General features: G+C 36.6%; 1 protein-coding gene across 1 annotated transcript in view; it reads right to left on the bottom strand.

Annotated features, from left to right (window-relative positions):
• Positions 1–16,265, bottom strand: part of LOC118200891 (murinoglobulin-2-like) — a 215,983-nt gene that overhangs the window by 148,389 nt on the left and 51,329 nt on the right. The window contains exons 12-13 of the mRNA XM_085825147.1: positions 3,629–3,832; positions 523–798 (exon numbers count right to left, since the gene is read on the bottom strand). Of these exons, the coding sequence (XP_085681273.1) occupies positions 523–798; positions 3,629–3,832 (480 nt within the window). The remainder of the gene's footprint in view (positions 1–522; positions 799–3,628; positions 3,833–16,265) is intronic.

Raw genomic sequence — 16,265 nt, 5'->3', positions numbered from 1 at the left:
ACAAAGCAACAAGTCATACTTCAAAAATATTATTGCATTCCTGAAAAAAAAAAAAAAGAAATAGATAAACACTGATAGAGGTATTGCATATATACTTTTTCAAAGTATTCTTGCGAAGTCCACTGACGTTTCATCTATGGGCTATTGTGTCTTCGGCTTCTTCAAAAGAGCTGTTTCTAAGAGCAAACGTATCATGAATGATGGACTTTGGAAATTAGCGGAAGAGAAGTGGAAGTCAATTCTAATAATTTTACCAAAAACCCTTCTAGCATGAAAATCCCGATGCATACATATAATCCAGAAGAAAGGGTATCAGACTGAACATTTAAAAGAAATGCTCTTTTAATATTAAGTAAGCATTAAAACATTTTAAACATTAATTAAATGTGCCCTCCAAACCGCTCTAAAATATGTAAATACCTTTTTTATAATAAAATTTAAATTTTTCTTTGAAAGAATAAATGCTTTGTAAATAATTATGAAAACATGGTAATAAAAAAGTCAAAGACGATTGATTCTTACTTTATTCATCAAGCATTTCTGTACGTGAAACATCTTTGAGTCAGCAACTATTTCTCCATCCTCACGGACATAGAACACTAGCAAACGGACAATTGGCGACATAACCGCTTTTGGTACGAAACTTAGAGTAAGCTCTCCAACATTCGGGAAAGAGATGGAATTTTTATATACAGCGGCACTAAGCCATTGGCTAGTGTCACCCTTGAACTCATCCTTGTTCAGATAAAATGCTCCATGGTGAGAACCTTGCTCCACAATTCGACCTCTTGACTGCACCTGAAATTTCAGTGGAAGTTTTAGGATATCATTTCTTCATCATAAGACTTCTGACTTGATTCATAACTTTGCCCATTTAAATTTAGAAATGCAAAATTGTATCAACATATACATTTGTCCTAGTTTATTAATTAATCTTAACTAACTGTGAAAACATAGTTTATTAAAATTTGTTGCTTGATTGATTAAGCATTATTGAAACTAAAATCGTGAAAACTTTTAAGAAAATAATGTTTTTTATAAAATACGCTTTCATATAAAATTCATAAAATTATCATTTCACTAAAAGTAGAAAAACAAATATTATGTAGTTTCACGGGAACAAGTGATTAAATAATCTATTTGCAAGTTCCTCTACGATTTTATATCATGAATAAAAAAAAAACGCAGACCACCTAAATAACGTAATAGAATAATCATTGACAAAAGTATAAGAGATTATGTTTTTAAATTTATCAAGGGTGGCCACTGTTTTATTATTCTAGGTATAAAATCATAATTCACCTAGTGTCATTTCCTTTTTCGTTTAACTAACCATCAAAAGTTTCTTTTATGCTTTTCGGTTATGCCTCATTTTATCAAATACCCGCTCAATCCAGAGGTTTATGTAGGTTTGACCAGCAAATGCCATAGTTTAAATTCAGAAGAAGAATCCTAACCACATATTTTGTAGTAGAGATATATAAATCAGATTTCTGATACGTCGGTAACAAATTTGCTGGGTTTTGTTCAAGGTTTGTAAATACATCTTAATATAGCTTAAGTTGTATGATCCATGCGTCTCGTAGCTTGAGTAAAAACGCTTCTAGTGCATACAGTTCAACTGTATTTTTCAGCCTTTCCTTAAATGACAAGGAGACTAATATTTTGTTTTGTATCATTTTTATTTTAATTTGAAACTGACATGCAAGGAGGCAAAAATAAATTAAGATTTGTAGAGTCATTAGTTTTTTTTTACGCATGAGACGTGAAAAATGTGCAGTGCCCTCGGTAGTACTTGAACCCTGGACATCTCGGATACGCGTCGAGTATGCTTCCAGTTAGTTACATCCTGAAAGCATGCGGAAGGGAAGGAAAAACACCTTATATACTCCCTTTTAGAGGGCGACTGGGGATTAGGGGACCTAGTCGCCAAATCCTGATAATGAAAAATTATCGTCCACCACCTTTTAGCTCGGGCGCTATTGTAAAATTATTAGTATTTTTTTCAAGCAGGAGACGTGAAAAATGTGCCGTGCTTTCTTTGGGACTCGAACCCTCCTAAACCTCTCGAATACGAATCAAGTATGCTTCCAATTACAGCCCAAAGGCTTGCAGAAGGGAAGAAGAAAATACCTTATAGATTTTACTTCCCTGTATTTGCGCTTTTGTAGTCACCTTAGGCGATAATTCACCGTATAGCTTTAGGATAGTGTTTGAGGTACGAGTGTTTCATATAGGTATTTAGTTAATTAACATGATCCCTCAAACGTTATAGCGTTGCACATAACTTAAACTATGATTAGATTCCAATAAAATGTAATAATTAAATTTTTTTAACTGCATTATTTGTTGAAAAACTAAGGACATAACCATATTCCCAGCTTAGTACATTATCCTAAGGAAGAATTGCGAATATTCTATTAAACGTTCTATATTTATTCCAAATTTGGAGCTTCTTCTTATATTAATAAGGTTCTAATTTGGATGATCAGGAAAAATATGCTTTATATCGCAATCTACGAAAACGTGTTTCTTTGCAGAAAAGTTAACTAGAATTTTCCTCCAGGAGAGAATTATAAAGCAAGATTTGCTTTGGCTAATTTTGGTTTGGTTGTAAATAAAGCCAGGTTTATTTGATTTTGGCAAAGCACACTGGGGTCATCTGCCCAAGTGAAGGTATACCTTCGTGGAAGATTTTCTAAGAAAAACTGGCTCGTATCTATGTTGCACATTGGAAGAGCCACAATGCAGCCATTCAGCCAGTCCGTTCGCCTGAAACGGACACGCAAAATTATTTTAAATCAGAATGACGTTTCATTTTTGCTACAAAAGAGATCATATGTTTGGTGTTCCATCAAAAGCGTGAATTTAATACGCCCAAAAAATACTTTATCTTTAGAAAATGAAGAATATTTTTACATACTAAATGTTCCGATTTATGAATGAAACCTTATGTCTGGAATATATCCGCCACGATCTCTTCTGCACCACCGCCCTCTGTCGATGGAATTCGCAATCACTTTTTTCACATATCCGCTTAACGAGGTGGCTGATGGCAAGTTCACTTTTAAGTTCCTTCACTGTTTCTTTTTAAATATGGATTTTGTTTTAGACTTGCAACACACTGTGACTCACGATACGGATGGTTTCAACAGCCTGGCTGAAATAAGAGCGTGATGATCTAATGTCTGCTTTCAAACATGGATCTTCAAATTTCTTTAATAATATGCGAACTATTATTTCATTAGATGCCCTTTCACGTCCAAAAATTGCACTGAGCTTTATACCAGTCTTACCACAACGCTCGCCATGCCCTATGTCGGCAAAACTGCAATAAAGCTGCGAAATTAACTGACAGTAATAAAATACCAGCATTGCCAGGTTCATTCAAACTCGACATCCTTAAATCGGAACATATACCTTTTGTAAGTATGTAAGGATAGATTAAAATTTTCTGAAAGTAAAATATTTATCGGGTATATTAAATACGGCGCTTTTGTTGAAACACCCTATAGAAAAATTTCCTCACCATAATTCTTAAAAAACACTAGGATACAAATAATATAAGTTGAAAATATTCATTCTAAAGTTGGGCAAGTTATTAGTTGACAGTAATCTGAGAAAGTACCTGATAATGGAATAGAATCGCATCTCCTTTCTTTGCAGTGTAATATATTGTGACAGTTTGATTCTTCTCGCAAGCTAATTCTTCGTTAATAGGCTCGATTTGAAGATAGCTACCAGAAGGAGAATACCATAAAATAAGAGTTAGTTGCGCTTCCATTTCTGGACGAAAATGATGAGCCCTATATAAAGGATCTACAACTTTCGCCTAAAAAAAGACAGAATGAACTCAGATAATCATTATTATCAATAAAATTTCAATTTAAAATTTTGAAAACAAAATTATTTGAGGTGTCTTAGAAATATAGACATTAACTAAATTTTCTAGTACACTGACCTAAACTACAAATTTTCAAATTATTAACTTATTTTACAGATGTATGTTCAAAAGTATTTCATAATCTTTTTATTATTAAATTCTCCTTAAAATGTCTATATAAATGTTCAACTATTGAATCACGTAATTAGTATTCTAACTAGCACTTTTATATAGTATGTTTAAATATATGTAATCAGCTTTTACGTAATAAAAACATTTTATGAACATTCTTGCGATTTAAGTTCTAAATTACTTCACATAACTTTTGCAAATTTATGTTATATTATTAATAAAATATCTTGTTCTACATATGATAATTTTGTATCAAAAAAGGATTGATTAGATAGAATTTATTATAAAAAATATAGACACTTTCATCATAATTAATGCTTTTAGAAGATACTTCCATTTTTATTACAGTCAAAAGTCGTTAATCCGGACTCGTCGGGACTTCGGCGATTCTGGATTATCGATTTTTCCGGATTATAGATAATCAGTTTAAATCTGGTAAGATGGCAGGCAAAAATTATAAAATTTAAAATATGAAACCGTAATTTATGAAATAAAGAACAATTATGATCTAAAGGGTATCAAAATTTACAAAAAAAAAGCTTAATATTTATTTGTTTACTTTATTAAACATTTCTTTCAATGTAAGTTGTTTGCTTCGTTTTATGTGATAATACTTTCTCTTTAATTCTATAAACAGACGTAATTTCTTGTTCAGTTACAAACTTCCACTGTTCAAGTCCTGTAATTGCTGCGTCGAGAATACCGACTAACTTGTCAATCGAAATTTTTTCGTTTTCAATAACCTCTCTGTCACTTTCTTCACTATCGGAAGCAAATTATAATGACGAGGAATTTGATTTAAATCATATCAAAGACGGAATACATCGAGATGAAATACTACATTTAGTAAGGAATTAAGCCAAATAAAATGAAAACATCTGCCCTGAATATAAGGATAGTGCTGACAGATCAACTTCCAATTTATTGCGCGCCGCGGCGTTGAAAACATCATCCCTGTAGATACGGATAGTGCTGACAGATCAACTTCCAATTCATTGCGCGCCGTCCCCCCATCCCCCGCCGCAGAGCAGCGTGAAATTGATAAACAGATTTCGGAAAGGTTAGGTCATTTTTTGCAGCAATTCCACTTTTGTTTAATGGACTTAATTGATAAACAGATTTCAGATTTCGAAACATACTTTCCCTTTGGTTGATCCTTTACATATTAGTAAATAGATATCGGAAATTCTATTTGACATAATCGAAAGTTTAAGCTTACTTTTATAAAATTGCTCTAACAGTCTGCAAAAAATAATAAGCCGGATCCAATTCGAAGATTAAGGAACAACGCAATCTGCAACATTAACTAAATTAGATAATTTTAGCTTAGCTTATACCGTCCGTTATACATTAAACGCGCATGCGTAAACGTATTTTGCGCATGCGCACACGCATATTCGCAGCCGTAAAGGTCTTACGCGCATGCGTCAACACTACGCATGCGCAGAAAGTTTGTAGCTTTGAGGTCCGAATTATGGGTGTCCGAATTAACGACTTTTGACTGTATTAATCTGTTTTATAAACATATTCATTTGTCATATTTTAGTCTATTACTTGCAGTCGATTTTCACCGTTTATCCGAATGTATGAAGGAAACGAATACCTTCCTGACGAAACGTTCTTGAAAGTAGGAATGGAAAAATCATTTTTACCTATTCGAGGTAAAAAATACTCTTAACATTTGAAAAAAGTAGACTCTATAATTTAGCCGATGAGCGGAGTTTATAATTTAGCGATAGCGGAGTTTACAAACATTTAAAATTGTATCATCTGATATTTTCAGAGCAAGCCTTCAAAATTCGCTGTGATACTGAGATAAGAAATCTTGGATAGCAAATTTATAGCAATGAGCTTCAGCCATTCATTTTCAAGAAGAACTGCGATGTAGAACTATTGGGAGATTAGGGAGGTAGGACAAAGTCAGATAGAAGTGGCCAGATGGCTAAATGGGAGGCTTTTTGTGGTTCAGAGACTTTGGAAACAATTTGTAGCCACAGATTCGGCATCCAGAAGGTTCCACCAAGGACGGCCAACCGCTACGACGAGCGCTGATGACAGATATTTGTAGTTATGTGCACGAAGGAATAGAACCTCAGCTACTCAACTCAGATCCTCCCTTGATGCAGCCACTGGAAGGTCGGTGTCAACGTCAAACGTGCGTAGAAAGCTCCACGAAGAAGGTCTGTACACATGAGGCGACCAGCTATTTGTGTGGCTGTGAGAATACAGAATTCTCACAGTGAACACTGTGGCAGCATCGATTCTTGTATCGTTATCCCGCGCGGCCACGTGCGTCGAAGTGTATAAAAACTTGAAGGACTGGTTTGTCTTTCTCTGGTTGACGTACCCGGCGGAGAGGCCGAGTGATTTGCTGCTTACTCGCGGTGGTGAGTTTTTCCTCGCTCTTGATTGCCGTTACTCTGCTAACTGCTCGCATATTTCTGCACTTGTTGGCACATACAGAAGGTTTGTTCCCGTTGAACGTTGTGTTCTGGGGACTGTAAAAGGTCCTTGCGTGCCCTATTTCTTGCCTAGCTCTAATTTTCTTGACTTCGACTTGATCTGGAAAATGTCAATTATTCAGCAAATTGTGGATCGCTTTCATGCACTGACTTCCAGGAATGATAGTCTGACCCCCTATGAGCAAGTTGAATTGGCATTCCTGAACAGATTTATGGATATAATATATAACACGGAAAGAGATTTGGCCTCTCAATCTGAGTCTAACCATTCTAACGATGTGGATTCAAGCATGGAATGGATTACCCCCAGCCACAGTGTTAAACGGCCGCTCAGCCTTGAAAATTCAGCCGAATTGGATTTGAAAAACAAATACCATGTGCTAACTCAGCTACCTACCGAAAAAGCTCATACCCATGGTACTGAACGGAGTACTCACTCAACTACCCAAGGCGATGTTGCAGTAAAACGCAGGATGAAACCGAGGGCTGCAAAAGCTGATGATTCATCCAAAAAGCCGAATGAAATCTCCTCCACAAACCCATCTAAAGTAGCGACCAGTAGCCACGCTAAAGTGGCGCCATCTAGTGAATCCTCCGAGAAGCCGGCTCCAAGTACGTCCCTGATGGAAAGCATGGTGCGGCCTATCGGAAATGCAGATGAGGTCACGTGCCCGGCTGGGAAAATAAGTGATGCTCATGTATCTGAAGAATTTAAGTTTCCGAAAAGAAGTTCGAAGCTTCCGCCGATTGTCATTAAGGATTCAAACTCGAAATGGAAGGATATTACTGATCTATTGGATAACTCCGGCTACAGTGAATTTAATGCAAAGATGAAAGCCGTAGATGAATTTGAAATCAAAGTCAATTCCAGTGAGACTTATCGTAACATCACGGACCTCCTTGACGACAAAAAGATTAAATTTCATTCATATCAGCTTGCTGAAGACAAAAACATCAAAGTCGTCATTCGTAGCCTTCCGATTGACACCTCAGTTACGGATATCCAAGATGCTCTCATTGCAGAAGGATATGCTGTTAAAAAGGTTGTACAAATGTCTCGCCGAAAAGGTCCTGAAATTGCCCCCATGCCTCTATTCCTGATCTTGCTAGAAAGGAATGAGAAAACCAAGGACATTTTTAATAATCTAAAGTATCTTATGAGGCTAAAGATAACAGTTGAAAGATACAGAGGTAGACGCGGTATCACGCAGTGCTTCCGATGCCAAGACTTTTACCACGTTTAAAGTCAATGCCGTCACGCACCACGGTGTGTCAAATGTGGTCAGGGGCATGAGTCTCGTGACTGCACCAAGCCCAAGGATGTGCCACCAAAGTGCTGTCATTACGGACTTCCTCATACTGCCAGTTTTAAAGGTTGTTCGTTCTACTCCAAGCCTCGCTCATCCTTTGTGCAAAAAAGCATATCATATGCAGATAGAGTAGACAACAATAGTAATGCTATTCCCCCACAGATGGCGCCACAAGCAACCTTCCCACAACTCAGTGAGCTTCAAGCAAAGCTCGACGAAGCTAATGCGGTAATTCAAAAGCTCACAACAGCAATCTCTATGTTTGCTGATGTAGCGAAAGCACTTCCTACCGCCTCTATGATAGAGGACACAGTCAGGCCAGCTTCCCTAACCATGGATAATCCCACCTCCCGGCAAAGTTCTCCTGTTAAGATCCTGTTCTGGAACGCACAGAACGTTACCTCCAAGATACCGGAACTTCAGGAATTTATCCAGCAAAATGACGTAGACGTCTGCTTAATTACTGAAACCCATGCTAACCCTTCGCAGCCCTTAAGGATAGCCAATTATTTCAGTGACAAATAGTGGATAGCCAATTATTTCACTGAAATAATTGGCTCCTTAAGGATAGCCAATTATTTCAGCTACCGTAGTGACAGACTCCACCACCGTGGTGGCGGAGTGCTCATTTATGTTGAGAGGACATTTGATTCATATCTGAAAAGTGCAGAAAATTGTGATGGAATGGAAAGTGTTAAAGTGATGGTGAATCTACCCAACATTGGGGATGTCACTTTCTGTGCGGTGTATAACCGCCCTGGGAACAAGCTCAGTGCTGAAATTCTGGATAGACTTATTAACTCAGACTCCCCCACCTTTCTATGTGGCGATTTAAACGCCAAGCATCTCGACTGGGGATGCCGCAACTCGAATTATAATGGACGCATAGTGCATTTTGTGTGTAATTACCCTGTCTTTCTGCATGTGCCAGATGACCCTACCTATAGGCCAAATATACTCAACCATCGGCTTGACATTCTGGATATTTTTATTACGACGTTCAATATTCCTATGGCTGTTACGGTAACATGTGACATGTCTTCTGATCATGTATCTGTGCTTGCTTACCTTGGAGTAGAAAATGCTAAGAACCTACCGCCAATTAAGCATACTGATTGGAATCTTTATCATAATACTTTGATGACCACTGATTTTAATTGTGACTCATTACAAAGCACTTCGGATATTGAACGCGCTATAACAGACTTTACTTCGTACCTGCATTCTGCTAAGTCCCTAGCTACGACTGAGGTTGACCGTGTCAGACATGAGCACACGCTTCCTGCCAATATTCGCGAAATAATCTGCTTTCGAAATCATCTCCGAAAGGAATTTAATCTCACCTGGGATCCTGCTATAAAAACTCAAATTAACAGGTTTGATAGGAAAATCAAGCAAAAGATTCAGGACCATCGTTCTAGCTCATGGCAGGATAAGATGGAAAAGATCAACGACGAACCTGGCGCCATCTGGCGTCATACAAGGACACTAAAACGCCCCTGCTCTGCCAGAAAACCGCTTAAATGCGATAACGGATTTGCTTACTCCGATCAAGACAAAGCGGAACTTTTTGCGGAACACCTTTCTAAACAGTTCATTCCAAATTCCTTCCCCTCAGATCATAGTTCGGACATTCAAGTTCATTACCTTAACGATCAATGGCTGCACTCCCCTTCTACGGAACCTTCTATCAAACTAACAACGCCGCACGAAGTGCAGAATATTATTAAGGGACTTAAATTAAAGAAAGCTCCAGGAAAGGACAAGATCACGAATCAGATGCTGAAAAACATGCCTTTTAAGACCGTATGCAAATTAACAGCATTCTCAATGCATGTTTGTATCAAAATTATTTCCCGCTTTTCTGGAAGCAAGCAAGCATCCTGATGATTCCTAAGCAAGGGAAAACACAGGATTACCCGGCAAACTTTAGACCCATCAGCCTGCTGTCCTCCATAAGCAAGATCCTGGAACGTATTATTTATCTCAGAATGCAAGAAAACTTGGACTTTCTCGTTGATCACCAGCACGGTTTCCGGAAAGGACATTCGACCACAACGCAGTTAGTCAGGCTCACGGAGTTCATCGGCGCGGCTATGCACAAGAGAATGAGTGTTGCTATCCTGATGCTAGACGTGGCAAAGGCTTTTGACCGCGTCTGGCATCCAGGGCTAATCTATAAGCTAATTCATCTCGGTTTCAAGTCCTTCCTTGAAAATAGAACTTGCACCGTTGGAGTTGGAAATGCAACTTCATGTGTCAAAAATATTTACGCAGGTCCTCAAGGGTCAATTTTAGACCCACTTTTTTACATCATCTATACCAACGATTTCTCTTGCTTTTCCGAGGATACAAATGTTCTCGCAGAGAGTTACGCTGATGATACAGCGATAGCCACCAAGTCTCTAAACCCAGAGTATGCCTTGTTAAGAATTCAGGCGAAAATCCCTGCTATTGAGGGGTGGTGCAGTCGCTGGAAAACGTGCATTCAGCCAGAAAAGTCCATGATTCTACTCATTCAAAATCGCAGACAGAGGAAACGGGTCAGAACTGAGGTTAAACTTTTTGGCAAAATCATCCCTACAGTTGATAAAGCTAATTACCTGGGAGTTACCCTTAACAAGAACTACCATTGAAAGGATCATATGCTTAGAGTAAGCGGAAAAGCACACTGGATCATTTTCAGGCTTTTCCCTCTCCTAAAGAATGAAAACCTCACCCTCAGACTGAAAAAGATGATTTATGAAACTGTAATCCGACCCATTCTCACGTATGCTTTCCCAGCCTGGGCAAACTACAAAGCAAACGAAATTAGCAAACTCCAAGTGCTTCGAAATAAGGTGTTAAGAATCATCACAAAAGCTCCTTACTATGTTCGGAATAGGACTCTCCACTCCGACTTGAAAATAGATACTATTCAGGACTACCTCAGCAGAATAAACAACAACGTTTTTAATAATATTATCAATGTGAATCCCGCTAATTTCACGGACATTCTTATCTACGAAATCCTGGCTGAAGACAAAAACCTCCGCCCATTTGCCGCCCACCTCTTGAGTTCAGAATTCTAAGTTCCAGTTTTCTTGTTTTCAAGCAGCATCGATCGGGGTCAGTTTCTGGGAGGGTGACCTCCCACGTGACTGGCTCCGACGAATGAACAGTTAGTATTCGGGCTATCCTACACAGGTCATCCGAAGTTTCTTTCTCCGGCCCCTGCTTGGCGGATTCCATCCAAGATGTAGCAGTACAGGAGCAAAGTGCTTCTTTTTCTCTTTTTCTCTCTCCAGCACACTTCTACCTCCACGAGAGAAAATTTCTTTCAGGTTTCTACTCTGTCAGGCTCCACATGGGATCACATCAGGAACTGGCAAGAGCAGGACTTTAATTTCCTGCTGAAAGCCAGTATAACCGCAAAGTTCCAAAGTTGTCTTTCTCTTTCCTCTTTCCCCTCTTGCTGCCTGAAGTCGTGTTAACGAGTGTGTGTGCAGTCACCATCGTTCCTGCATATTTTGCACGTGGAATGTCGTCGTATTATGCATAGAAATAAGCAGAATGAAGAGATCCAGTAACGAAAGTAAAAGGCTTGGTTTGAGACTCACGAAGTCCTGCTGCCGTGAATAACATAAAATAAACGCTCAAGCAGAATATCAATAGGTGTTCGACTCCAAGATGTGCTTGACCAGCGATGTGTGACCACGTGATGATAAGTGTGTAACAAAAACGTGAATGTAAAAAAGGAAGAGCTTACAAGTGTGTAACAGACAGCGCGATAATACGAAAATGAATATGACAACTTTTCGACCGCAAAATTATTCGATGGGACAGGATTGCACGAATAGTCACGCTTCGGCACTCCACGAACATTCCATGTTTAGTTATCGCCTTGTGTGTATCTAAGTTATGATATTTTAATATTTTATATGTGTGTGATAAATGGGCCTTATTTAATCCAGAACATGTTCTTTATAAAATAAATGTGAGATTGGAAAAAGAGAGATTCGGCTCATGCATGCTTTATTAGGTAAGTCATATTATTCTGTTTAGTAAAGATCATGCAATGTACTAACCACTAAATTTAGTAGAGAACCATTTTATGCATATGCCTAAAAATAAAGCTACACATGTGACTCCAGTATGAATACTATTGATAATTGCTTAAATATTTTGAATTTTGTGATTATGTTTGATATTATTGATGATTGGATAAAATTTTGTGATTATCTGATATGAATCCTTAAGAAAGATTAAGTTGAAAATTGCACATGTATAGAAAAAATAGAATTCCATGTGACTATGTTTTCTGCTAATGTGAAATAATTTAATGATAAAAAATAGATATGTGAAAATGGTAATATAAGTTCAAAATTGGACAGTATTTAAGAAAGTATTCTTGAATGTATATCATATTGTGTGATAATGAGTATGTAATAACTTGTATCCATGTGAAAAATTTCGAAAAATGTTACAATAGTGTATTTATGAATGTACTATGTATTAGGAATAATAATAATAGTAATTTATAGTGGAACTAAAGGATAGTAAATTAATTTAGAATGGCTAAGAAAAATAATGTAATGAACATAAGTCTGGCTACTGCTCTGCCTACTTTTTCAGGGGAGCATGACAATAATATAACATTTTTTCTAGATCAGTTATGCCAAATGGCAAGTTTAGAGAACTGGAATGAGAACAGAAAGAGTCTAGTGTTAAAAATTCAATTGAGGGGTAAAGCATTAAAATGTGTAGTGGATAATGAATCATGTAAAGATATGTCATTTGATGATTTAAAAGCATTTCTAAGTAACAAATTTGTAAAATCCCAGTCATTTGACACAATTCAAGATAACTTTAACTCAATTAGACAGACACCAAATCAGTCAGTCGAAGACTTAGCGGATAAAGTGAATACTTGTGCTACAAAATATTTTGGGTGCTATCCTAGTTCAAGTGAAGAGGTACATAACCTCACTCAAAAAGCAATGCTTTCTAAATTCTTAGAAGCTCTCAGACCAGATTTAAGACTGGAAGTTAAAAAACTAGGACCTGCTGATTTTTCTACAGCTGTTAAACAGGCAAAGAACATAGAAAAAGCATTAGAGGATTCTGGTAATAGCTCACAGACACATGATTTTTCACCTGAATTAAATACATTAATTATGCAACAAATGCAAAATAATAGAGCCATTGAGGATTTGTCAAAAAAATTTAATGAAATTTTACCTAATGGTAGTGTAAACAATGTAACTAGACTAGAAAATAATGCTACACAAAGTAGTAATAATAGAGAGTCTTGTCATATTTGCCAACAGAATCATTGGACTACAGAGTGTCCTTATTTTCCTTCAAACAATAATTTTCATTATTATACACAGGCTAGAAACAACCACAGAGGAAATTTCTATAGGAGTAACTTTATTAATAGAAGGAATAGATATAATAGTCAGTATGCTTTCACGCGAAGTAATAGACTACAGAACAGTAGTAGAAATAGGCGACAATACAGAAGATACAATACTCATAGAAATAATTTAAACTAATGAAGGGTACTTGCAGATCTCCCAGATACACAAAGTATTACTCAAGTGCTCATAAAAGAATTTGGGGGAAACAAGACTAAATTAAGAAAATAAGGAACTCAAATAGGCCAAATACACATGAAAGATTCCGAAACAAAATTAAAGAAAGTAATGAACAAAAATTGGTAGCTTCTTGCTAGACTCATAGTATCACAGAATTACCAGTAATAGAAATCAAATTTGGCGACTTTGTGGTAGAAGCATTACTGGATACAGGTGCGAATTTAAGCTTAATACAGCCAGACACCTTGCAAGTAATAAAAAATTATACAAAGATTCATTACTTAAGCAGATCTGTAAGAATACATACGCTAAATAATGCTACTATCCCATATTTATCTGCTGTAAACTTAAAATTTCGTTTAGGAAATAAATGGCTTGCCAACCAATTTTTTGTCACACAACATAATTGGAACACAAATTATTAAATGATTTTAGGGTATGATTTCATTAAAAAAAATAAGATACTTATAGATGCAAATAAAAGTCAGTTAATCATTTATAACACATATTTTGATCTCCTAGACAAAAGAAAAAAACTGTACTAACATTAATGCAAAAAAGGTAAGCAAGAATAGTAGACCAGAGGAGTCGGGTATTGTAAGAGTAGTATTAAATACCAGAATTTCGCCAAATAAACAGCAGAGATAGTAAAGTTAAGCATTCCAATTAATATGCAGAAAGAAAAGCAAATAATGTTCTCACCAGATAGGGCGAAAAGTAGGCAAGATAGGTATGACTGATTCAATTCATGAGATAAGTGACAGGCAATATATATTCACCATAATTGAAAACAATTCCAATTCCACAATTATTCTAAGAAAGGGTGAAAAGATTGGTAAGGTACATAAAGTCGAAGAAGAACAATTTGAAAAACAAACAACAAAATTTGCAGATTAACCATATAACTTTAAAAGAAATTGAAAAATTATGAAAGGAGGAATTAAGCCCAGATGATTTTGATTTAAGTCATTTAGAAGTAGAACAAAAAAATAAGATGATTGAAATGCTCATGAAAAATTCAGCTGTGTTTTCAAAATCTTGCACCACTCTGGGTGAGACTGATGCTGTCGTGCCACAATTTAATTATTACATAACTTTCCAATTCAAACTATACCATACACTATTCCTCGCATTGCTAAAAAATATGCCCAAGAAGATATAGCCAAATTGTTAGAAGCAGGAATTGTAGAGCCATCGACATCGAGTTACAGTTTTCCAGTAATTTTTGTCAAAAAGAAAGCACCACCTAATACTGATCCTAGTAAATTAAAATTTAGAATGGCAGTAGATTATAGATTGCTAAATTGCATAACTGATTCATATCAAATATGTCTACCTAATATTTCAGATATTTTGCATAATATAGCAGGTAAAAGTTATTATTCTGTGCTAGATCTTAAGTCAGCATTTTTTCAAATAAAATTAGATCAGGAGGATAAAGAAAAATTAGCCTTTTGCACGGAAATTGGCAATTTTCAACCAACTCGGTTACCTTTTGGTGCAAAAAATTCATCTGCATATTTCCATACTCTAATATCAAAGTGTTTAGGTGAATTGCGGGGTCCAAATTTACAATATTTGCTAGATGACATAATTGTTGCAGCTGACAGTATAAATGAACTAGTAATTATTTTACAAAAGGTGTTTGACAAGTTAAAAAAATTTACCGTAATTTCCGGAAGAAAGGCCGCATCAACGTAAACGCCGCACTCGCGAAAAATGGCGAGAAACAAATTAAAATTACACAGAAACGCCGCAATAGATTAAATTGCGCGTGACATCGTCGTGGGGGGTATAGATGCAAAAACTCAACCTAAGTCCTGATATATGACATACCAGTTAAGAAAAATGCATGAAATGAAACCATAACTGAAAAATAAATTAAAGGTTAGAAATGTATAGCTTCTGTGCCGTTTAGAGACATTTTCAAAAATTTTCCGCTCCCTTCTTACTTAAAAACTATCCAACAAGTACTTGTACCCAAACTGATGGGATTTGTATTTGGCAGAATGCCAAGAAAAATCCATTCATGCTGAAGGGGAAATACGTCAGAGTTCGTTATTGCGAGGCAGGTGGAATCGTGTCCGCCTTTGAAAAAAATTGCAGAAAAGGCAGGGGTGGGGAGAGGATGGGTCCTGAAAGATTCATCGAATAGCAGGGAAGAGAGACTATTCAAACTGATGAGAATGTTGATTTGAAAGGGGGAAGAATGTTATTGTTCTGATATCTCGTTTAGGGTGAATAAGGCATGTAGGCCCGTTCAAGGGAAAGAATGTAAACAAAATAACGTTCGCAAAAAGCAACTGAGTGGTCTTTTGTGTGGGAATAGCACCAGTCTATGCACAATGACAAGGCCATCCAAACTATGTACTATGACCATCATAGGAAATATTTTATTTTTAGTGCACCTAAACGCTGCATGGGTAGAAACGCCGCACCCTCTGAAAATTTAAGTTTTAAACACGTAAACGCCGCGGCGTTTCTTCCGGAAATTACGGTAATTTAACGTTAGACCCAGCCAAATTGCAGTTATGTAAACAAGAAATTACGTATTTAGGTTTTTCAGTTAATAAGAATGGTTTTGCTCCTTCAGAGGAGAATACTCATATAGTATATACGAAATGATGGAGACGAAATGATGCCAAATCTAAATAAATGCCTCACAAAACAATCATGTTCAGTCTCTAACCGTAAGGCTGCAACAGCGATTCGTCTTGGGGCAGTAGATATCGCCTTTTTCCTTCATTTACTCTGTTTCGCCTGGAGTCATTATTCATGCGTTCTTTTATTACTTAATTTAGATTATTACAGATTTTGAGTAAAGCAAAATCATAATTCTTAATTTAATTTTAAGCATATTGAGACATTTGTTTCAAAACATCATAAGTAAGTAGCTCAA

This window comes from Stegodyphus dumicola, chromosome 10 (assembly GCF_044657685.1).
Source record: "Stegodyphus dumicola isolate Sdum_Otavi_A_Nest chromosome 10, ASM4465768v1".
NCBI lineage: Eukaryota > Metazoa > Arthropoda > Arachnida > Araneae > Eresidae > Stegodyphus > Stegodyphus dumicola.
This window is presented reverse-complemented; position numbering and strand designations above follow the sequence as displayed.